Source organism: Triturus cristatus, chromosome 11 (assembly GCF_964204655.1).
Source record: "Triturus cristatus chromosome 11, aTriCri1.1, whole genome shotgun sequence".
Lineage (NCBI taxonomy): Eukaryota > Metazoa > Chordata > Amphibia > Caudata > Salamandridae > Triturus > Triturus cristatus.
The window spans coordinates 1,083,643,964-1,083,669,697 of record NC_140594.1 but is presented as its reverse complement, the minus strand read 5'-3'; the positions used below and the strand labels follow the sequence as shown (position 1 = coordinate 1,083,669,697).

Sequence of the window (25,734 nt, the reverse complement as noted above, 5' to 3'; positions counted from 1 at the left end):
CAACATCACATCAAATCACTGACTAAAAACGCTCAATTCCACCTCAGTTATCTCAGAAAAATGAAACCTTTTCTCGAGAATTCAACCTCAAATCCGCAGTCCAGTCCTTAGTTATTTCAAGGCTTGAATACGGATGCACCACCCTCGCTGGACTTCCCAAAATCTCAACCGCACCGCTAAAAGCCTGTCTCAATGCCGCAGCAAGACTTATAACAGGGTCTAGGAAATTTGACCACATATCACCACATTTGAAACCTCTCAAATGGTTACCCTACGAAGCCCGAATCCACCTAAAAATGGTTTGCATCACACACAAGGCGTTACACCACAACACCCCACAGTACCTAGCCCAAAAACTCACCGGGGGAAACAGACATTTAAGGAGTTCAAACAATCTACTTCTGAAACCCTCTTGTTTCAAAAAGTCGAAAACTTCCAACAGATCTTTCTCCGGGGCTGCGCCAAGGATATAGAACTCTCTTCCAGCTTATATCAGAAAAATCTCCGTCACACCTCTCTTCAAAATGGAAGCAAAATTATACCTGATGAGCAAATTCCTACTCTAAATCTGCACAACCATCGACCCTTAACCTCAACCACTAACTACCTCTTCTGTGAGTTCCCTGACCGTAACTGATGACTGTCATGAGCTTGAACTGTATTGCAAGACTCAGAGCATTTCTCCCCAATGCTGATACGTGAAGTGTATACCGACACGAACTTTGAATGTTTTCACTACCTAGACCTAGTCATTACTTTGCTGTTACGCCATGTTATTTTCGGATTATGTCTTTGTATATGCATTGTTATCCATTGGAATTGTGTTCACCATATTACTTCTGTAAAGCGCTCTGATACCCTATCCTGGGTCTGGTTCGCACTCTATAAAACTTTAAAAATAAAATAAAATAAATAAATGTCGGGAGTTGGAAATAATAGGCAGGAAGGGGAAGATGACACGTCTACTCCTAATATACTTCAAGGACCTAGACCCTCATCGACTCCTGAACTGACAAGCTGCCTCCATCCTTCCCATCCAGAATCTCCCAACAATGAAGAATAACCTCTTCACAGTCCCCTCATTCATACATTTGTATCCTTCCTTGATACTTCTAGAATTACCTATGTACCTTGCATGCCTTTACCTATGTTAGTTAATAAACACTAACTTGAGCCCACCTACTATATACGCGCTACCCAACATCACCACGTTCATCCCTGGCCTCTTATTATTGTCAAAATGTCAATCTTACTTTTACATGCAGGAACTTCTGAATATTAATTAATTACGATTGTCAATTTTTGCTGAGGCTTGTTTGTAATTCTTATGTATTTACTCATGTTTTAAGTACAAATTATTTGTAAATATTATTTATACTAGTAACCCAAGGTGTTCATACAAGTGAAATACAGCAGAAAAAAACTGTGAGAAATCATTCCATTCCACCAGGTGCCAAGTTGTATGGCTGAAATCCACAATAATAACTTTTCCATTTGTTGACATGAGAGAAGCAAAAATAAATAGAAGCTGATACATTTTGTGGAAACATTTATGTAGATGGATGGCTGAGCCATACCAAGAAATGAGAATCAACATGATATAGTTCCTTTCAGGTTATTTTAGCAGACTCTGCAGTTTGGGGCATATTCAAAGAGTATGTACAAAGAGTACTCCTTTAATACTACTTCCTGTGCTCAAAATGATTTTCTGAATCAGTCTGTTTATAATTATCACATTGTAAACTGAAGTCACTCTAGGCACTGGATAGGATTTTGTAAGGTAAATTGTTGCAGGAATTTTTCAATATTTAGCTTTAATAAACTCCAAAGCATCTGCAGAAACTAAGAAATAGTATACCTACAACGAATAAGAGTGGTACAGTTAATTGAGGTTTCTCAAATAAAGAGATGGACAATTCAATTCCTGTTCTGAAGATGTGCTGCTTTCAATAGTGTGTTTTCATTCTGTGTCTTGTAGAGCACTTACAAGGTAAAGAACTCTACAAAGCATGGCTATCAATCTCAGCTCAGAGTAGATATTGGGGTCCTGCTTCATTGCTTGGGAAGGCACTGAGGAAGTTTGGGCATGGGGAACACTGACAGCTGTTAGTTCACTAAGGGCCAGATGCAGGTAAAATCAAATCTGCAATTCCTTAATAGCGAATTTTACCGATTCGCTATTAAGGACTCGCAAAATTGAATGTAGGTAGGAATCGCTAAAATATTAGCGATTCCTTAATATTCCTTAATAACGAATCGCAAATTGAGATTAGCTAATGAGGAATACCTACCTATTCATTCCTATGGGCTAGGAGGGCCATAGGAATGAATGGGAAGATATTCAGTATTTGCGATTCGCTATTAAAGAATGGCAAATAGCGGGCGCTATTTCAAAGGTGCCAAAAGGACACCCTGTTGCACTCCTGAAATGTTCATGTGTGCACATGTGCCGCACATAAATGCCCTAAGGGCATGAATGTGTGCCACATGGCACTTAAAAAAAAGAAAAAAAAGTGCTTTTTTAAAGGAAATCGCTAATTACCACCAACTTGAAGGCTAAAGTGCACTTTCTTTTGTGCTACTTACATTGCATTTAAGGAATCGCAATTTCAGATTCCTTAAATGCAAGAGCAAAATAAGGAATCGCAATTTTGCAATTCCTTATTTTGCTAGTAGGTTTAAACTCACCTACATTGCTCGCAGCCAAATAGCGATCGCAAACGCTGAAATTCGGCTAATTTCAGCGTTAGCGCTCGCTATTCGACCACCTACATCTGGCCCTAAGATGTTGACCACAGTAAATTCTTTCAATCATACAACACATTTTTTTTAGTTTTATATAGCGCAAACTGGACCCGAAGATATCAGAGCCCCTTGATATGAGCACCAGTTGCATTAAAGATGGACTAATTTATTTTAGGCATGGGAGATTAAGTGATTTGCCCAGAATCACCAGATCAGTCCCCAGACTCGAAACTGGCTCTTCAGCTTCAAAGTCAGTCGCTTTAGCCATCAAGCCACATCCTCTCCCCTTTATTAGGCCTGGCTTAACGGCAGAGCTGACTTCCACATATATTACTACCAGTTCTTTCAAATATAACTACTGTTCGCTTTGGCTTTACCCAGAAGAGTAGTACCATCTCACCTCATGCTTCTGGATATTTGGGGTATCCTTTCGCCATCCAGGAAGTACTTCCTATATAATGAATGAAGGACTATTTTACATCTCAAAATTACGGTCAATGATCAAACAGTTTTTCACATTTAGTTCTTTATCACTTTTATGCATTCCTTCCATACAGTATCCTTTTTAGAAATTGCTCCCATACCAGGCAAAGCCACTAGGGAAGGCTTTAATTTAATGAAACAGCTTTTGTGCATGCAACACATGTAAATAGCATTTGTTAATACCTGTGTTTACATGCATTGGCAAATTAAAGCCAGACCTATTGACTTTTGAGAATTCTTGCCACTTTTACTTCGGCAACTTTCACATCAAGATCATAGGCAGTGTGAACCTGCGAAAAAATCGTGTAGCACCTTGCTGAGAGAGCAGAATTCTGCAACAGCAGTATCCTGACGAAGCAGGGCCATAGCAAGCAGGCACTCTTAAAAACTGTCAATCAACTGAGCCTTGGAGTGAGGTGCCACAGGGATCCATTTTAAATGGAATCGCGCCTCTTTCCAAGTGTTATCTTTCTATCTGAAGTAAGTGTGATTTGTTCATCTCAGCTGGCTTAGGCAGTGAGGTGCAGATACTTTTACACCAATGTTGGCAAAAGTTAGAACTTTATTCAGAAAGCGTACTTTTTGTTTTTTGGTGTTAATCCTGTCTGCTGATTTGTGAAATTCTCTTTTAATGAGGTGCTTACGGTGTGATGAAGGGATTAAAATTGGGGTATATCTAGACGGTCAAACAGGAGTTACGCGGGTAGTAATTGAAAAAATTGGGGCTTTCTTATTGGAACATGGAACTTTTTTTCTCTTGGCCCATTTTGGTATCGCGGGACCATGACAGGACCTGCAGATCCAAGTGACCTGATTGGCTGCCACAGCTCATCACAGAATGTTGTGGCAGCCATTGCAGGACTCCGGGACTTTGTCCTGAATTGTGTTTGTAAACCGAACACAAGGAGACAAATTGGGCACTTCTTGCCTGCCCAGGGCCACGTGGGGGTCCCAAAAGGTCCTCAGCCCTTCTGTCTGTTTAAAAAGGCAAACACATTTAGAGGAGGGGAATACCACAGCTCCAAACAGTGAGTACCATGGTACCTAGTGATGTCAGATCCCATTATCTGGTTTGGGTAGCAGGGGGGTTTGCCTTTCCCTAAGGTGCAGCAGTACTCAGCCATGTCTACCAAAACAATGGACAGACACATTTTTAAGAAAAAGCTCTAAAGATGGTGAGCCAGTGAAATTGTCAAATGCTTCCATAAACAATGATTGCATTTATTGGCCTTTAGAGCCCTTTGCTTTGCAGCCTTTTGCATGTTTTGTTTGAGCTACTTGGAATGCCTGAAAAAAAAAAAAAAGAGGACATCTGCATTATGCAATTTGAAATTAATCTAGGTTTCCACCATTAAATAATGGTGAACAGGATTGACATAGTGGATGGAGCACACTTTCTAGCTGTTGTAGGTAAAAAAAAAACTTGGACCAGTGATCCAAGTGACAAAACTCAGTTTGAAATTCCAAACAATTTCCAGACTATGTGCTTTTTCACTAGAAGGTGATATGTCCTTACCAATTGGTGGGTGAAGGATTATTTTCAGCAGAATCCAATCACTTGAAAGGGCCAGGTAAGAGGCTCCCTGTTTCTGTGCAATTTACTTTTAGTCCTTGAGGCCTCATCAACAAGGCCAGCTCTTTCATCCCCTCAGACATTCTGGAGAAACCATTCTGTAGACTACTGAGAAGCAAATAAACCAGAGCCATCTGCCTGGGAATGAAACTGAACTTTGTGTCCTCCAGTCACATTGAATAACGTTTTAATGAAGACATTAATGAAGGTTCTGGGCAGTCGGGAACCTTACGTGACCCTGCACTCAACAACAAAAATTTGGCGTTAAAGATCCCCAAATTAACAAACAGCTTTGTGCCAATCAGAATTATGGTAACCAGTATCAGATCAGAATCCGCGGCGTTGAGTACTGCAGGCGGATCGCATAAACTATGGAGGTATAACTTGCCTTTGTCAGCTGTTGCAGGGACCTTGTCTCTCAAGGAAACCAGAGCAGCTGTCTCCGTTTGGTCTTGGAGCTGAAAACTTGCCTGATATCCACCAAGGAAGCTGTGAAGTTCTACAATGCTCATCAGGGTTTGCACCCTGACCGGGACCAATCAATTATCGTTAGCCATACGGGTCCAGAGATTGGATGATGGTTGTTTTAATTTATTGAGATATAAGGTTAGCTTCTTCATTAATCAGAGGAGTATTGGACTGTAAATGTATTTGTATCCCTTAATTCTGTCATGGAGGCTATATCCTTTCAAAAAACAGCTTTACCAACAATACTCTATGTAGACATTATGGCTCTTTAGGATCAAATATAAAATGTGGGAGCAAAATCATCATGTAGGTCTCTAGAATGACCTTTTCAGGCACATGCAATTATGTGAAATTGTTCTTGAAAGACCCTTCTCCTCTCCATTCTGTTGTAGCTCAATGTTATGCCCCTTGAGACCCTATTTACCAGCCTGACATCCGCTTTGCTTGTACCGTCACTTCAGTGTGTACCGCTACCGTAAACATTAAGGCACAACGCCATCTCATTTTCAGGTAATGTCCCTGGCTCACCCCTTTCTAAATAAAATTGGCTGCCATTATCTGCATTATTAACAAGGGAAATGTATTAGGCAACCAAAAGCTGAGGGTGCTTCATAGCCCCCCCTCAAGGGGCAGAGTAGGTTAGCATTCAGAGCTGGAACATTACAGAAATGTAATGTAGAGATGTTATTCATTTGCAGCATTGGCAATAAAGTGCCTCTTTGATGCACCTGCATTATGTTTGGACAAAAAACTATATTTCAATTACTAAAAAAAGAGAAAGTTGTGCTTCAAAATTTGAGTACATGACAGGTTCTTCTTCTTATGTGTTCCATTGTAAGGTATGTGGACATTTCTCCTCTGATTCTACCGTGTAAGAAAGTGGTTCTTTTTGGTGTCTCATAATATTTCCATGACAACCCTTCTCATGTCAGGATTCAAGGAGAAAACACACACAGACACAGAAACAATGGACTATTTTGGTTTTGCTTCTGTTAAATTAGGGCCATTGAGAGCATCTTTTGTTGTGGTGAGGGTGAGGTAATCAGGCACAGCAGGCCTTGTGGATAAACAGGCTCAATTAAAAAAAAATCTAGTTTATTTATAATTACTTTTGACACAGATTGTGCCGCTGGTAGGTAAGTCCTAGCAGGACAAAGCGGGGGGAGGAGGGTGGAGCAGGAGCGGGAAGGTGGGAGGAACATGGGGGACGCGAGCAGCACAAGATAAAAGAAAAAACATACCTTTACCTTCAACAGGAAGCACACCCAGGCTCCCACTCAGCCAATCACGATGATGCCTCAGCAGCATTGTGATTGGTCTGAGCACCTTGTTTCGGCACTCAGACACTGACTGGAAGCCTGGGCATGTTCGCAGCCTGCATGGAGAACATGTGAAGTGTGCAAGACTGTTTTGTGTGGCCCAAGCAGCCACTGCACACTTTGGAGAGTGCTACCTCTCCTCCCCTCCCCCCCCCACACAAAGCCACAGAGGTAGGAGAAAATAAAATAATATGAACGTGAGTTATTATCATTTTGTTTTCTCTTTATTTCACTGCTAAAAAAGCAGTGACGTGAGCTGCCACTGGTAATAACATGAAGATTGCCCTAGGAGCAGATCTACTCTGAAGACTGGAGAGCGGGAACCACAAATCTACTTCTTTGGTCTTCACAAACTTTTGTGTTGGCCTATTCCCACTCTGAAGATAGTTTAAGGTATACAGAGATTTAACTCCTCTCAAAACAAGAGTTAAAGCCTTTCCAGTCTATAAATAATTCCACGAACACACTAAAACTATGGGAAGTTGAGCACCAGGAGTTTTTACATAGGAAAATAAAATGTTTTATCAGTGGAGAAAAAAAAGAAAAAAACCTGATTGAGTGCATGCCAATGACTTCTTGCATGTATAGTTGACCCCTATGTACAATTGTGCCTGCTGAAGAGGATTGCATGAACTCAAGCAGGGATTCACAATAGTTCCAGCAGAATTACTGGAACACTTTGACCGCTGCAGGTTTCCAGGAGCAGCTCTTTAAAACCTCTCTGAATTCCTAAAATTCAGAAATCTGCACCAGTGAAAGGTGTAAACCTACAAGTGCAGACTGCATATTTGTTTTACAAATCTGGCTCAGTGGGTGCTGGCCCAATGTCTGGAAATGTACGTATTGCGGTTAGCCCTAAAGTTACATAATCTAAAATTCGGCTGGACAATCTGCTGCTTTGGGGCAGGGTTCTCCAAAGTCGGTCCTGGAGGGCTGGATCCATGCCAGTTTTTTGTAGATAACTACATTTATCTAAATGGGGTTATGCTAACATTTAGGTATCGATCTGACCCTCTAGGACTGACTCTGGAGAACCCTGCTTTAGGGGGGCAGGGTGCTTTTTAAACCTAATCAGTGGGCATCTCCAGTGAAGCATTCAGCCCCTTCATTTCATTGTTTTCTCTAAAGCCTTTTGGGGGTTCATATATGGACCAACTGTACATTGTATGTACCTGAACTTGTCATAGGCTGCATGTAGGCAAACATATATGTAAGGGTGGGTTGGTGGAGTTTTCATTTTGATTGCAAATGTGCATCATGCATCTAACAGTGTTGGCATTGTGGCATGCATGGCATTTCACAACTACGAATAGAACCTCTGGATGGTTCACATATTCCCATCACGCAACAGCCTTCTTTGATCTCTCATGATCCCTGACTCTATCCCTCCATGTCTAGCAGCCATCTTGTTTTATATGTAACCTTTTGTGGAATGCTTTGTATGTTGTACTCTGAGCCGTCCCTTCTAACTTCAGGGCTACTATGTGCATACCACTGGGCTTCCTGTTCCAATGTTAATCAATCTGCATGTTAATTAACACTAAAGAGTCGCTAATGCAATGTGCCTATGGTATTATAACAAGCATTTGCAATGCAATAGGCCTCGCATTTGTGAGAGTTAGAGTTATTGGCGTTGTAAATGGCAATGTGCTTTTCTTTTGCGGTTTGGTGTGGAGTTGATGTATGTGTGTGTAGTGGAATTATTTGGGTTGGATTGGAATGGTTAGTTGTGGAATTGTGTGCAGTGCAACTATCCTAATGAAAACAAAACAAGCAAGACTGGGGGTGGGGGGTGGGGGTGAAGCGGACAGCAACATGGAAAGTGATGGTTGGGAAAGGAAAACAGCAACACGTGTAAAATAAATAGCACTTAAATTAAATAGCACTTTAATGAAGGCGCAAGCGAATGGGCACCAATGAAATGTAATGAATGGGAGTGACGCATGGGATCTGGTGGCCAGTTAGGATGCAGTAAAGCAGAATGACAGAGATTCCAACAAATGGCTAAGCAAAGGCTGGGTTGCCAGCCCTAAATTATATACAATAGAGGTAAGCCCTCATCTTCTGATAAGTTAGTTATTAATATGGGCCACACTCCCAGAGCTGCTGACTTTGGAACTGAGAATCAGATTGATTCCCAGCATCTGCTGAATATCCTGTTATTGTGGGCAAATCACTACATCTCCTTGGGCTCACTCAGATTATTATCCTCCTTACGGTGATAAATCCACTACAGTTGAGAGTAGTAATAATAACATGTCGTATACCGAGTACCGAAATAGCTTTTAGTGAGCCACTATTTACAAGAATATAAAATATCCCTGATCTTGAAGAAGTATTTTGCTGTAAATGTGTGCACTAAGTAAACACGTTTAAAGCCTAAACATTACCCGCAAATCTACCTTTTTGAATATAAAAGTGAAGGATTAGCGCATTATTTCGTCTATCAGCATGGCGCCCAGTGCCAGTATATTAAATGGGGAAGTTAGTTCTCTGGTTTGGTATGTTGCCCTGTGCAATGCCCCAAAAATGAATAGAGGTAGGGACTGAAGCCGGGGAGAGGTTTGTAACGCAAACTAAAAGCTGCACAAACTAAGCTGCCAGACACGCGTGAGAGTGGCCCACGCATCCGCCGAACGTCCACCGGCGGCAGATCTTTCTCCCACCTCACCGCCAAGACGTGGAACACCCTCCCTGCCCACCTACGGCAGACCCAGGACCTGCTGACCTTCAGGAGACTCCCCAAGTTCTGGCTGTTCTGTCAGTAGCTGCTCCCCGTCCGCCCTAGTGCCTTAAGACCCTCATGGGTGAGTAGCGTGCTCTACAAATGTCTTGATTGATTGATTGAGTAGCTGGCGCACTTTTTGAATTTTGTAGAGGAGTGCTGTCTTGGCCTAATTGTGGTGTGCAGAGTGTTTGGAATCATGGCTAACGACCTGGGCGAGCAGTGGTGGCAGGAGGAGCAGGAGCCACTGGCTAGGAAGCATAAGGTATTGGAAAAATGTGGTGCGAGATATGTGCAGCCGAGCATTTTCTGCAAAAGTCAGGCTTGTTTCCCTGAAGGTATTAGTCTGGAGATTGCGTTGAGGGATTCCTGATCTAGAGAGAGAAGTGCAGGAGACTTGGACTTAAATATCTATTAATTGATTTTGTTGAACTAAGGCGGCCCCGAAAAACACAGGTCTTGGGACATTATATCCAGTCTGGCCACCCCGTATGATGACCCTTTTAATAAAAGTAAGTAAATTAAATTAGTAAACATGCAAACCAAACAAATAATACAACAAGCACTGCAAGGGCCTTTCTTATCGTTGAACTCACTACCACACGCGGTACTACTGTGTTTTGCATGTAGAAGAAGTGCAAGAAAAGGCAGATAATGAATCTGTCAGTGGCATAATCACTGCACAATGATTGTAGTGAAAGTGACATCTTGTGAAACAAGCATGGATTAAACCCAGATCGGTTGACTGGGGATGAGTGCTTGCAATGTTCAACACTCTGTCCATCATCCCCTTTGGTTTTGCTTTGTTCGCCCTAAATTGGCAGGGTATGCCCAGACGTGCCACTGGATTCAAGCTAGCCTGGCTGATGACGGTTGATTAGCCAGAAACTGGTCCCAGGATGCTTGTTTCTGGTCCAGGGAAGACGTGGCCTGGCAGTTCGGGCTGGACTGTTCCCATGAGGCACAGGGTCAGACTGATTTGCATATGGCCATGTCTGAACTGGGGTGGCGGAGTGAGCTAAAGAAGGATAATGGATTAAAACCAGACCAGTTGACTGGGGGTGAGTGCTTGCACTGTTCAACACTCCGTCCATCATCCCCTTTGGTTTTGCTTTGAAAAGAATGAGTGTCATATAGAGGAACACCAAAAGGCATTGGTATGAGGACAGAGAAGGGTTATTCAGTTATCATGATTGCAGAACAATTAGTTCGATATGATCTGAACCATTTAAGTACTAGCCTATCAGTATGCTTCCAATTGTGAAAGATGTCACAGCAAGTTGAAATCCACAGTACTAGACACTGTAGTAACATCTGGGAGGATAAGGAGAACGTTTTTTTACCGTAACATCACAGGATATCCTCTATTGTCATTAGGAAAGTGTTTTGGCAAACACTGAAACTAATTGGAGGGTTCAGGTAAGATTGATTTCTGGAATGTGATTTTTATGCTGGGATACTAAGTATTTGTCTATATTTTGCCTACAAAAGGTAGATCTAAAAATGTAACATCTGGATAACTTAAGTCTCTATCTATCTATCTATCTATCTATCTATCTATCTATCTATCTATCTATCTATCTATCTATCTATATCTATATCTATATCTATATCTATATATATATATTGCAAACAGAGAGGCAATGCAAGCTATGTGGTTTTGAAAATGTTACTCTCTGCAGGAATGAAATGACGAATTGTACATTTTGACAACATTCAGAGTAGAAAGGGGTCTCATGGATCCTATGACATTCCTCTGCAGGCGAGTACAGTCAATCACTGCACCTGCCTGTAGGGGGCCCCCTGTCTACCTAGAAAGGCAGAATGTTTTGCTACTTGCACTGTGACAAACAGACCTGGTGATTGAAACAGCAAGTTCACCTTTCACTAATGTGTTGCCCCAGAACAGGCACAAGTTGGCAGCTGTGATTGTTGCTCTGCATGGAGTCAGATTTACTAAGAAGTCATGCAACACAGCACAGCAACTAGAGTTACTGCACTGTGTTGCATGCAATGGAAAGAGCAGAACAGTGACATATCTACTAAGATGTGGCACTGGTCTCTCTTCCTGTGCTGCCTCACTTTTGACAGCCACGAGGCAGCACAGACTCCCTTGCTCCACAGTGCATGGGTGTCTGGATTCTTGAAAGGATAGGTTTTAGATAGAAAGTGGTCGGTTTTAGTACAAAACTATATTTCAAGACTTATCCACTTTGCATGTGTGCTGTACAATGCAGCACACATGCAAAGTTTGATAAATGAGGAAAAATAAAAATTTCTCTGCATTGTGCCTGCCTCAAGAAGGCATAGGATTTTGGTACAATGTCTATGTCAGGTGGTAATGCAGGGCAATACATTGGTCAACTGTGCATTACTTTGGAATACTATCCAACACAAATCCATATTTGCACTGGATAGTAAATCCCACCTTAATATTTTGCATCGGTTTTACCATTTTGTAGTCCCTTGAAACAGACCCCTCATTTACATGATTTACATTATATTTTCTATGTCATTTTCCCACAAAAATCAGTTTAAACAAGCTTACCTGAAGGTATGGAGAGAATAAGAACATGATGGAAAATCAGAAAATAAAGCAGTTAGGATCCTATAAAAATTAGAATATGAGAAGAGAACTGGATTTGTCAATTAATGGCTGTTGTGGTGGTCAAATTGGCATTCAATTCAGATTATTTTTGGAAGCTTTGGTTTCTGAAAAAGTCCTGACGTTTTGTATGTCGGATTTCCATTCTTATGCAAGCATAATAAATTTCTATGTAAAAAGTATTCAAGCACTCAATCAACTTTATTCAGAAATAAATCCAATAAATTGCACCATATTATGTACAACTACACAATTGCAAAATACTGTCATAAAAAACAAAGATTAGATCAGGTAAAAAGCCATACAAATATATTTTCAGTATATACATAAAATTAATGTTGATGGGGTGTAAAATCAAAGTGCAAAAAGTGTCATACTCTCGATTGAGATTTCTTTGAACATTGAGCCCCTGCAAGAAAATAAAGAAACCTGTATATTTATTTTGATCATGAGGTACTTAGACCTTTTGTGTGTTCCACAATTTGTGGCACCCCTGCAAACCCTTAAAATATATTAACCGGGCATTGTTGACCCATTAAATAGCAAACTCCAGGCAGGTGTTCAGGAAACGACCCATGAATATGGAAAAGTTCGATATACTGAATTTCAAAGTAGATTACTTGCACTTGTTTTGATCTTTCTGAAATCTTAACGGCTGTTTACTATTCACTGGGTCGACAAGCATGACTCTATTTAACCCCTTCCCTGCGGGGGTAATTCTGCCACGGTGCGGGGAGGGGGGGCGTGGGGGGCGGAGCCGCTGTGCTCGTGACGAGCTCAGCTCGTCATGACTCACAGTGGAGCTGTGCTCATGACGAGCTGAGCTCGTCACGACCCCGCCCACTGATTAATTCTCCTGCACAGACGGGGAATTTATCGCGCGTGAGCCGATATGACGAGCTCAGCTCGTCATGAGCACAGCTCCACTGTGACTCATGACGAGCTGATCTCGTCATGAGCATGGAAGGGGTTAATTTAAGAATCGTAAAGATTAGAAATAAGAGTTCTGTTGAGGTTTTACTGATCATACTAACTGGCAGACCAGTCATGTCTCTGTTTGAAATATATTGCAAAGTCCCCACTCTTTTCCGTGGTAAGGTGGTCATGGCATATATGTGTTTAGTGTAGTTTTAATGAGAAGCATGTGATGTATGACGTCCAATATGTTGTGCAGGACCCCAGAACACACAAATAGCAGTATACTGACAATAATAGTCTGGGTGGTCGTCTCACCAACTGTTAACAGACAAAGAGCAGTATATGGGGAGGTTCGAAGCTGCATTACTCTTACAACACCATGTTTATGTTGGTGATGTCTACATGTACTTAATGTAATGGATAATGCACAGAAAGCTGCACATTACAAGGGTATTGCAAGTCACTGCTGGGTCATCTGACCACATAAAAGTGCAAATCTGCAGGCACAGTGCTTTAAAAAAGTCAAGGCTGTCTTAGATCTAGTAACTAGCCATATGAAGAAATAGAGCGATTTGGTGATGCTATACTTCATATTAAAACTTGCCGCCCCCCAACAATATATGTTATACAGTGTCCAAGATTCCAACACACGTATGAGTGTGATCTGGTGTCCTGCTACAAATCTTAAACAGTTTATTCAAATGCAAAGGAATAAAAGGGTAAGCAAACTAGGGGCCCAATGTACAAAGGGCCAAAAATTGTGGACCGATGTTTTGCAGCCTTTCTCTGATTTTGGCATGAGACCTATGTACAAATAGGTGGTGTCACAAAATAACCAGAAGCCAGACAAAATGACCTACTTAATGAATGTTCAGTAGCAGGGAGCTATTTGTGACCCTCTGTGATTGGCTACAAGGAAATTCAGACCACAAAGATCTGGGACCTGCTGCATGACTATGCCTTTGACTTACTATTTCTCACGCAAACATGGCTGAGCCCTGCATTGGCACCTGACTATGCCACATTCATCCCCACTAGCTACAAGATTGCCAGGCAAGACAGACTTCACAAGCACAGGGGTGGAATCATCATCATCCACAAGAACACCATCAGCTGCACCACATCCATGGACACGTCATCCACCAACATGGAACACCTGTCATTCAAGCTCCACAGCACAGCGAACTTCACCCTAAGGGGTACTCTCATTTACAGACCACCGGGACCGCACACCAACTTCCTTGACACCACCAAGGACTTTGTCATACCACTCAAACTCAATGCTAGCAATTACAACTGGAAGACCACTCTGACACCAACTCAAGAGCAATCATTGAAGACCTCGGAATCCTGGGACTCACCCAATGAGAAACGTGACCTACCCACATCACTGGATACCTCCTGGACCCTATTTTCACGAACTTTGGCAGCATCTGAGTCGACAAGCGCAAATCAGTTCCCTGGACAGACCTAGCTCTAGTCAAATTCAGCATCCCCATCCAAGTCTGAAGTGCATGCACAATCCCCGGACAGGCCAATAAAACTGGAACAGCATCACTGACAAGGACTGCAACACTGCTCTCAACACCCACCGACCGGAACACAGCAACAGCCTCCGCAAAGCAATCAAGAATTTCAACAACTGGATTGCCCCCTGCTCCGACTCCATGACCCTCCTCCAGCACAACAATACAACAAGATCCAGATCCCAGGCCAATTGGTACATGGAGGATCTCAGACTGATGAAACGCCACTGCAAACAACTGGAGCGTAAATAGAAAAGGAGTCAGGACAAAGCAGACATGAGCACGTTCAAATCTGCCTTTGACGGTACCACCGAATAATCCAGACGACCAAATCTGCTGCTCTTGTGGACTGCACTGATGCAGGCACCAATGGAAGTAAAGAAATATTTGCCATTGTGAAAGATTTAACCTCAACATCGGCCTCCTCCAGCTTGATCACTCCTTACCAGGACTTTTGCAACAATCTCTCTCAATTCTTCAGCAACAAAATCACAAATGTTTAAAGCAACCTCAGCCTGCAACCAGACCAGAAAGACTGTGCCAAACGCCTCCCAATCTTATCCAAAGAGCCAATGCTAACTACATGGCCTGTTTTCACCCCAGAAGAAACCACTGTCACCATGAAGTCCATCCACTCAGATTCTCCATCGGACCATTGTCCCCACTACGTCTACTCAGTAGGACTGCAACCCATCACAGCTATGCTTTCACCCATTATGAATGCCTCCAACTATTCCGTGATATTCTCAAATGCTGGATACATGCAACTGTCCTCCCATTGCTGAAGTTACCCCCTGCGGACCTTACAAAGCTAGCAAACTACAGACCGATCTCCCTGCTACCATTCCCGGTCAAAGTCTTAGAGAAAATTATTAAAGGTGCTTTTTGAATACCTACCTAACATTTAGAATTTCTTAGTGTTTGATATCCAGGAGTTGGTATTTGAAGGTCTCCTAAAAACCAAAGCCATAGCATGATATTTGAAATTTCAAGTATATATTTACAACACGATTCACAGCTGTTGTCTTACCTGCACTTTTGGGGACTCTCCAGTTTCAGACTGTCTGGTTTCATTCGCCTTGTTTCAGGTTGTTTTTTGTCATCATTTACAACAAAGAAATTTGAAACAAATAAATGCAAATGGGCACTGAGTGCTTAGTGCAACCCATGGCAAATTTTGTTAAAAGCTATTACCTCCTCGTTCATCTCTCTAGTCTCGGTCCTCACCTAGTGAGGCGTTGTCCTCAGGCAAAGACATGATTTATCAGACCACAACCACAAACATTCATCCTTTGAACAGACTCTCCCATCTAACTTCTCCCCTCCTGTTCACATGCAAATCCATGCCCTATGGTTCTATATCCTATTTGTTCTTCGGTCTTATGTCTACAATAATTGCTTGTAATCTCAGCCACTGCCAATTACTTGAGGGTGCAAAATAACAATGGAATGGGATGCAGCCAGATTAATTACCAGTGGATGAGATGCATTCTAGCATTCCATACATCACTTTTTTTTATATATTTCATTGTGTCACCCTAAGTGGTCCTGTGCACACTGTCCCACTGGAACCAAGCTATACTTGGCTGATGAGCTAACATAAGAGTAAAACCAATACTGGGTTGCTTGTTTTCTGGTTCAGGGAAAACCTGGCCTGGCAGTTCAGGCTGAACTGTTCCCATAAGAGTAGGTTTGAGACCGGTTTACATATGGCTGATTCCAAACTGAGGTGGCATGGTGTGCAAAGTAATAATGTACATAGCCCTGAGTAATTGCCAGAGACTTAGACTAATTCAAGCATTCCATCCATCACTTTTTTTGTGTACTTTAAAGTTATGAAATAAGCACACATGTTTTAAGCACAGTGTGAGCCAGCTGAGGTTTTTTGAAAGCGATACCTGTTTTGACTCTATGGTGAAGTTACTTCTGCCACTTTATATTACTATTTGTGATAATGAGAAGCAACTACCAAATGTTTTATCACAGTAATTGTCATTTATATGGATTGATAACCAGGTGGTTAAACATTATAATATTGGCAAAGAACACATACACTTTAAGCATTAAGAAAAGTTTTTTTATATTTAATACATGGTACGGATCATTATCATTGTAGAAAACAGATTAGCAGATTAATTGAAATTATGTTTTTTTTTCCACGGACATGTGGCACGGCTCAGACTTTTTCAAAGCTCTTGAGGGAATACATCCCATTTTTTGAGCTATGTTTATCCATAACATGTATGAAATTTACAACAACTTTCTCTTAATTCTTACAGTGTATGTGTTCTTTCCCAAAAGTATAATGTTCACCTAAATGAAATATCTATACGTTTGGTAGTTGCTTCTCATTATCACTAATATATTAACGAACTAGGATTAGTACGAGATGCACCCAAAGGGAATTATTTATCAAAAAATCACGCAGTGCAGCAAGCCACCTTGTACACTGTGTGACAGGGAAAGGACAGGAATGCACTATATTTAACACAGTACGACTTATTCCTGTCTTTTCCCAGCGTTGGCGTACAATGTGCTGACTAGTGCCAATGCAGGCACAATTGCACCAGGGTGCCTGCATTATAAGGATTGTTTTAGTGCAGGAAGGAGCACAAAAACAATCCCCTGAGACATTTTTCTCTTTCTATGTCTGCTGCAGAATGCAGCAGACATAGAAAGAGGAAAAAACAAGGAGAAAGAAAGATATTTCTTCTGCTTAGACCTCCCCTGAGGATGCATAGCAATGCATGGTAAATCTGGGAATGTTCCAAAATCCATTGGTGTTGCGTGGGAACACCCAAACTCCACCCATGGAACGCCTCCCTGGGGCAGCATAATGCAATGCAGCAGTTTGCGCTGCGTTGCATTACTCTAAATTTATGAAGCCACTTGGGGCTATGCAAGGTTGCTTTGAATGGCTTGATAAATGTAACTCAAGAGCTGCGTTGCTCTTGCGCCCTGTTGCGTGGCACAAGGGCGACGCAACAATTTGAAAAATATGCCCCAAACTATGATAACATAAACATTAGTATTAGAACCAAATATGGATAATATTTGGTCAAGCAGGGGTTGTAAGCTCTAAACCTATGTACACTTATATTTCACATTACTAGTCCTGTCGCAGTGTTCGGCAAACTATTGTTCATTGATTCCTTTTATAGTGAGTTTGAAGTAGTCACGTGGCTTCTTCAGACACTTAAGTTTGAAAGTTTATTCACACAATTTTGATGGAAGTTTGGCTTGTTTTGATCTTGGTGATTTCATTCCTTGAAGGACATGTGCTTCCTGATCTTTCAGCCTACTCCATACTTTGTGCTGTTCAGGGCAAGAAAAGTTGCTCTTCAATGTGCCAGGTGGCTTGGAAACTCTAACTTTAATTGGAGCTGGACCTTTCAGACACATAACTGGCAAGTAATTGAAAAACCTGTCCTCAATTAAAAACACTGCCTGAAGCAAGTTATTGCCAGACAGTAACTATGTAATTTTCTTTATGTTGAATATTTGTTGTGAATCAACTAGCCTGCTTTAAGGTACTTCTGTGCCACTACCACTCCTGTGTCATTCTCGTGAGTAATTGTGGTTTACAACAGAATATCTGTAAAAAAAAATGTTATAGACCTCCCAAATGGCCCATAGATACAAAGATACATCCATATATGCACCTATCTACAAAAATTGGGCAAATATACATCTTTCAGAAGTCCCAAAAGACACTTGTCGAACTGTCTCAGACCTGTACACACATTTTTGATTTGTTCATGAAACGTCGCCACCAGTAGCCCGCGACATCAGTAGGTTCTTGCACAACACTCTATCCTTCAGGATACATTGAGCAATAGAAGGAATGTATCACAAGTTTAACAAAAGTTGAGTTTCCAATTTCTTCAACCAATCAAAAACGCTCCAAAGAAGCTTGCTTCTTTATCCATATCTATAAGGTTTCTATCACTCACAGAAACGAAAATTCTGTCCCTCTGTTTTAGTTCGAATACTCCTCCCTGATGAATGGAATGGAGTCCAAATTCTGCAGTTTTGGACCAGCAAGTTGTTTTTGCACTTTTCATCAGAAGTATTGGCTCTGGATAACTTGTCATTTTGTATATGTACTGGACCATTTGCTTCACCCTTTTGGTTCCAAATGAATGGGCAGATGGTTCTGGTTCTTGGTACCGGAAGTAAGTTTGGGAGTATATATAATAAAACCCAGTTTTCCGAATGATCAGCTCCCCATTTTGGAGGTCAACATTGTTCAAAAATGATTGTCCTCTTTCAGACTCCCAGGTTTGCAATTTATGGCCCAGAGCATTTCTTGGTACAGATTCTGTTGGCAGAGGAAAAACAAATATGTTATTAAAAGAGTGCATTATAATAATCACTGGGTCTGTTGTCTTACAGGGTTGACTGGTTGGTAGATCAGCAAAGTCACTGACTGAGACATACCTCGGTATAAAACGGAAAAACATTAACAGGACACATTTACAATTATTTCATGCAACGCAGGGCAGCAAGGGAACTTGCTGTGTTGTGTTTCGTGAATGATAGAGAATAGAAATGCTCCATATTTATAAAGATATTGAGCATTTTTGCTCTCAACTTGCATGTGTGTTTCTTTTGCAGGAAAACAACCCAAAGAGAATGTTTCCTTTTTCTGCATCACATGGAGAAAGAGGAAATACTGAGAAGAAACAAAGATTGTTCTCTTCTACGCCATCCTCTGGAAGGCATACAGATTTGACCCAATCCCAGGTTTACAAACCTTTGTGTTAAATCAATGGGAAGGTGCACGAAACGCTCATTTGCCGCCCATGGAACATCTCTCAGCTTGAACTGTAACGTAACACAGTGCTTACTCGCCCTAAGTGCGCCAGGTATGCCCCGACGTGGGTCCCTTGTTCCCTGTGCCACTCGATTCAAGCTAGCCTGGATGATGAAGGATGACATACCCTGAAACCGGTCCCATGATGCTTGTTCCCGGTCCAGGGAGGACCTAGTTCGGCAGTTCGGTATGGACTGTTCCCATGATGAGCAGGGTCAAGACTGAATTGCATATGGCTGGGTCCAAACTGGGGTGGCGTAGTGGGCAAAAGAATGATGGATGTAACTCAGATTTCTTGACTGGGGGAGAATGTTTGAATCATTCAGCAGTCTGTCCATCATGTGTTGCAGTTACGTAACAAAGAGCAATCAGCTGCATTGTGTTACATAGATGAATGAAGGAATTGCGCTGTCTTGTGTCACCTTGTAGCACCTTGGACAGCATACTATCGCTGGCCCTACATGTTTTTGACTGTAGAGGACAAACATATAGTCCAGGTTGTTGTAAAATTATATCGTAAATTATCAGTGCAGAAGCAATCCAATAATTATCATTACATCAATGGTAAAATCTATATGTAATACTGAAGATGCTATGGATATATAATAATGGTCTCATTCAAATAAAAAAAATTAACTTTAGGAGACATAGGCAACTATGCCTTTAATAAATAATATAATTATTTGTGTAAAACAAATGAATACAAAATAGAATTATTCATAACATTAAATACTAGACTAATCAGAAAAGCATGAAGGTTAATATAGTTAATCTCCTACAGTACCAAGAAAATAGTGTTAACTCAGCTGTGCCCCAAACAATAGTTTTAGTTTTGATCCAGAAAACAAACAATGAGGGTTCAAGTCTCAATGAAACTGGTAAAGTATTCCACACCTGTGCCTCTGTGTGAGATACTGAGTGATTTTTTTGTCCTTGATAACTTGAACCCAGTAATGTCATACCTCTAAATACTGCTAACGCCCATGCCCCGAGACCCACCAGAGATTTTCTGTTTTTCACTTAAATAGATTGGGGTCCCCATCCCAATGGTAATACAATGTAATGTTTTATAAAACACTATATGCCACCTACGACATTTTGGAGCATTGAAGCATAAAGGAAAACATAACAGTGAGAAGATCAAAGTGTTTGGGAACTAGACTGTAGCCGATACACAGGGTGAACCTAGACGTGGTATCCTTCGGTCTCACCCATGTGGACTTTGGATGTACCTGAAAGTTCTGTAGGATTGGCATAATACGGTTACATCTACTATCCCCAGCAATCTGTCTGGCTATGGCAATTAGCAATAACTTCAAGTTAGCAAGAAAGGACTTTGCAAGGCTGGTCAGCAAAGCATTGTCAAAATCCAGCTCTGAGAAGACCTTCACCTGACTGACACCCTAAGAGCTACATTGAGATTGATTGTAAACTGTCCGCAGAATAAATAGCTGGAAATTAGTTGACTTCACTTACGACTTAACATGAAGATCAAATTTAAATGAGGATACAAAGTGAAGACAACCTGTCTTCCAAACTAATCATCTATGAGTGGCCAAGAAGAGGCACACCCCACTATGGCGAGACAATACTCACTGTTGACTGGATTCTGCTTTAGGCAGTGCTGCACCGGGCCAAACTGGGAACCCAAAGCAGCTCTGGCAATCTTTTGAGATCAGCCAGTGTGAAGCACTGCTTTTTTTGTTTCTGGGAGTCAATATTGTAGTCCAAAGTAACAACATTTGCCTCTACCACTGCAAAACCTGTCCCCACTCTTACAGCCTCCAGGGGAAGTCCTTGATGCCAGCTATGGCCAGTCCAGCCATTTTGCTGTACCATCTATCTAGCTAACAAAACATCTGATGCAGTGGCTCAGATAGGCGATACCACAACCAGTCACATGCAAATTTAGCTAAGTATAATCAGTGAAGCGATGAACAGAGTTGTCCAATTCATTGACCAGCACTCTCAGAATCTCCATGTGGGCCAAGTTGTAGTACATCAATGAGAATGGTAAAATGACTGATTTGGCCTATGCCACCTTGCTCACTGAATCTAAACTCATCTGGTCCCTCAAGGAGTACTTCGCATTTCTCAAATGGATTAAACTCTGCTGTCAGTTCAGGAGGAAAAACAGGCAAGCATCAATCAGTAACAATCATGTGCAATGTATACTATGGTACTTGGAGAGTACGAATGGCAACCTTTTGCCACAAGAAGCATATTACCTGGGCTGTGAAGGCCTCAGCAGGGTCTTATCAACCTTACGCTCAACATCATGTTGACATCTTAAAATACTTACCTAATTTTTACCTCAAACTCCAGTGTGGCATTTTCTGATATTATATGCATTTTGCTCTAACATACCAGGTTTCAGTTGAAATAAATACAATTATTTCCCCAAACAAAAGGTTGTCTTTGTCTGCAAATAAAGTTTTTGTTTTGTTTTCAATACCAGGTTACATGTGCTGGTTTGGGATTCAGATAGTAGCTTGCCATTTTTAACAATGTCTCACTATAACTCCTGTCCAGAATATGTCTCACATGCTCAAGTAGTCATCACATGTTAAGAATGATCACAATATGACAGCAGTAGCCATTAACACGTGTTGGGCCTTATGCCAAGAAGGCATGTGACAGGCCAAGGATGGCCACTATTTCTTTGGGGTGGCTACAGCCATGCTAGGTTAATCAATGGTTTAAGGATATGGTCACAATGTATGGTCACAATTATGCCAAAAATATTTGCAATATTCTGAGGATCTGTGCCTTATTTTAGGGTCACTGTTATGTCTGGGGTAACCTCCACTTAGCCTATGTTGGTCAACATTATGCCATGGATGCTCCCATTGTGATGTCAAGACCACCATCATACCAGGGACAGCTGCAATTAGCCAAAGTTAATCATCACTAGGCTTAGGATGGGGATCATTATATCAGAGATGGTCACAATAAGGTCAAGTATACCCATAACTTAGAACAGATATCCATAATGCACCAGGGCCAATATTATACCAGATGTGGTAACTTTAATGTGCAGCACAGTGGAGAATATACTGGAACCACTCTCATGCCAGTGGTGGACACCATGTTGATAGTGGCCACCATGATGCCTAGAAAGCACACATTGTAGCAGGACCAGTATCAATGCCCCCCTTCAGACAGATACCCGTGAATCTACTTTCATACAGAGACCAATGAATTCTCACACAAACACACTTAGAGCCTCATTATGAGTCTGACGGCGCTGACGGTCCAGCCACTGCTGCACTGGCGGTTTGACCACCATATCACAACTTTGGTAGTCAGATCACCATTGCACCACCGCAGCCACCAGGGAACCACTGTTTGCTGGTGGCAGCGTGGCAGCTAGGACCTCAGTAATATGCTGGTGGTGCAGCTACAGCGCCGCCATGCATATCACGAGCTTCAGGACCGCAAGCAGTGTAAATGGAAGTCTTTCCTCCAAGAAAAGGCTGGCTGTCCTGAAACTAAGGGTACCCTACAGGGCCTCCTGTTGCCCATTTGCATTGGGATGCATGCAGGGGGGCACAACATGTGCCATCTTGTGTGCATGCACCCCAGTTCCTGCATGGCGTGGACTTTACAGTCCATGCAGTGCAATAACTTTTTAGGCCGTACCTATTGTGGTGCCTCTTTTCAGAGGCACCACCATGGGATCACCAAAGAGAACCCGCAAGACACAAGGAAACTCGTAATCAGGTGGGCGTGGGCACAAGGGTTTGGCAGTGCAGGAGCAGGCCGCCAGCATTGCGGTACACTCCCGCACCGCCAAACTCGTAATCAGGCCCTTAATGTGAGCAGACACATATTGAACTTATGGAGGCACCCTTTAGCCCATTGATTATTAACCTTTTGCCTTCTGTGGACCTCCACTTAATCATTACTGGAGCTCGGGGACCCCCACTGAATCATCATTGGAATATAGGAACCCCCACTGAGTAATTATGGATGTGAGGGACCCCGCCCTAAGCATTTTCAATCATTTGAACTGCAAAACAATACAGAAAAAATACATAAACAACCATTCATCAAACAAATATACAAATGATTAAATATTTTATTTAATTCACAAACAAATAGAAAGAAACCTACTTTTTAATGGGAAGGTTGGAGCCTTTATAAATGTGTAAATGCCACTCATCAACCACACTATATTGTGTTTGATGAACTTGCGTTTGTTACCTGAATCAATTGCAGATGCTAACTTAATTCCTTCACATTTACGAAATGTTTCAACATTTTCAACAGTGCATTTTGTTTCTTTATTATTTACACTGTATTAATCTGTTCATATTATTTCATTTTCTCAGCTGTTGTGGACCCCCTGAACAGGCTTTGCAGACTCACAGGCTAAGAACCACTGATTTAGACTATACATATACAGTCACTGAGTAAAACATATGCTACATTTAGTCCCATAAATTACTTTCCAGTGTACACTTTATTTTCATCAGTGAGGGTGTGTTAATTCATGAGCTCTTGTACCATCTTCACATGGTGTAAAGCACCGTTAAACCACAGCAAACATGTGTTTTACAGTGTGAAACTGCTCTTTCCAAGCAAACCCACTCACATAGTGGCATGCCACAAAAGTTGACAGACCTACCTCACTTTCCAGCTCTTTCTTGTACATTATTCTGTAAAATTGCGGCTGCTGACTATCTACCTTACATGTCATGTGGTTAAAAGTACTATTTTGTGCAGGGCATTGAAAACAATGCAAAACTACATTGCATTTCATATTAACCTGAAATCAATATTTTGCTAATTTAACATTTACTGTTTACTGTCAATATGGTCTTTCAGACTATCAACAGCTATGCCAAGATACAACAGGGAGAAGCAAGGTAGCCCGCTGTATCCACCTGTATATATAGAAATTCACTGTACTAATGTCTTAATGGGACTTCATGGCAGAAACGTTTGGATCAGAAACAATTGCAAGGCTTTTAGGAGAAATGTGAAATGTCGGGTTATCATTCACAAAGGGATTTTCTAAGAAAGGTTAATGTGCGGGGGAATTGTATGGACTTTCCCATCAGCATGAGTATCACTCTTGCCCAGGTTGTGTGACATTTTGTGTTTTATCGAAAATGTCAAGATGTCACAGAACATTAAATGGAGATGGCAACAAATTGCATTAATACCAGTATCCATAAAGATTAAATTAGGAGCGTGGGCCTGTTGCAATAATAACATCACAGATAAATTCACAGGAAACCAACTATTACCTTACTTTTTTTATTTAGAAAATTACAAGACGTGGGGGCCATAACCCTATCTACACAGGAGGGCTCCTAGACCTTTGCAAATGCGAATGTTAGTATAAAAGGGGGGAGACACATTTGCAGTGGTGATTCTTGAGCCGGAATGTCTGCTGGGGCAGCCTGGAGTGTGGTACAGCATTGCCTTTCAGCTTTGAGACTTTTTAGATGCTTTACAGGCAGCGGCGGCTCCTCCGCTATGGCGGAGGGGCGTCACCCCACTGCCCGCAGATGCAAATGAACAAATAAAATGATCTAAATGCAGATCATTTTATTTTTTGTCCTGTGGCTGAGTCTTGGGGATCTCCTCCCTGCTCTTCTGTTGCATATATTCTACCTAGTCTTCATTCCTTTCATCTCCATGTCAACATGTGTGTGGCTAAGAACACAGTAAAAAGAGCAGAACTGATACCACAATACTGATGACGAATCCACCTTCAGATGGGATTTCAATGAGGATGGCAGTAGTTTAGATTGTCTGTAGGTAATCTTGCCAGCCTTTTCCACCCACCTGTCCTATTTACTATCCAAACATATGCACTCTACATCCTAAGCCCTCAAGCGCTGAGCCCGTGACTAGGCAGGGTAGCCATGAATGAATTCACCCACTGAGCCCAGAAACCTGTTCCCTTGGATAACCAATATCTTAAGAGCCAATATCTCTAGATCTGTGAGGAGCTGCCACATGACCAGTCAATAGATGCAGAAAGCATCCTATATATCCCTGAAGACCAATCTTAGGATAAGGAAAGTAGGATCATATCTTTATAGGCCTATAGTGATGAATTCTAGAGTTGAACCTCCCCTTAATAAATAAGTGAATATGCAATGCCCATCCACTCCATGGCAATTTCTTGCCATTTTTTGGTGTCCCGGTGCCTACTTGAGATATCCACATCTTTAATTTATGTTGAGGGCTGTGGAGGGACCCCGCGGCCCCACTGGCTCCCTGCAAGCAGCCCCATTGGGCACACATGATCCAGCAACAGGTTTAAAAAACAATTTAATAAATAACGTGGAATGCCCCGGAGCCTACCCGTACCCCACAGCATTGTTTTTGTTGCTGGGTGAGGGGGGATCCCCATGGCCACTGAGGACCCTATAAGGTCCCGTGGCAGGAGTTGGCCTCTATAATTATTGGAGGGTGTCCCAATGCCCACCGGGCCACCCACAATGAGTCCATCATTTGGAACTGCAGGAGAGCCCCAGGGCCACGTAGCCCCAGCCAGCCCCCAGCCCATCACTATAATGGGTGCTGGCAGGCACCG

General features: G+C 41.9%; 1 protein-coding gene across 1 annotated transcript in view; it reads right to left on the bottom strand.

Moving 5' to 3' along the window:
- Positions 1 to 17,546: 17,546 nt before the first annotated feature.
- TNFSF10 (TNF superfamily member 10) overlaps positions 17,547 to 25,734 on the bottom strand; it is a 122,099-nt gene continuing 113,911 nt past the window's right edge. Inside the window, exon 5 of the mRNA XM_085635432.1 lies at positions 17,547 to 18,683. Coding sequence (XP_085491558.1) covers positions 18,247 to 18,683 — 437 coding nt within the window. The 3' untranslated portion in view covers positions 17,547 to 18,246. The remainder of the gene's footprint in view (positions 18,684 to 25,734) is intronic.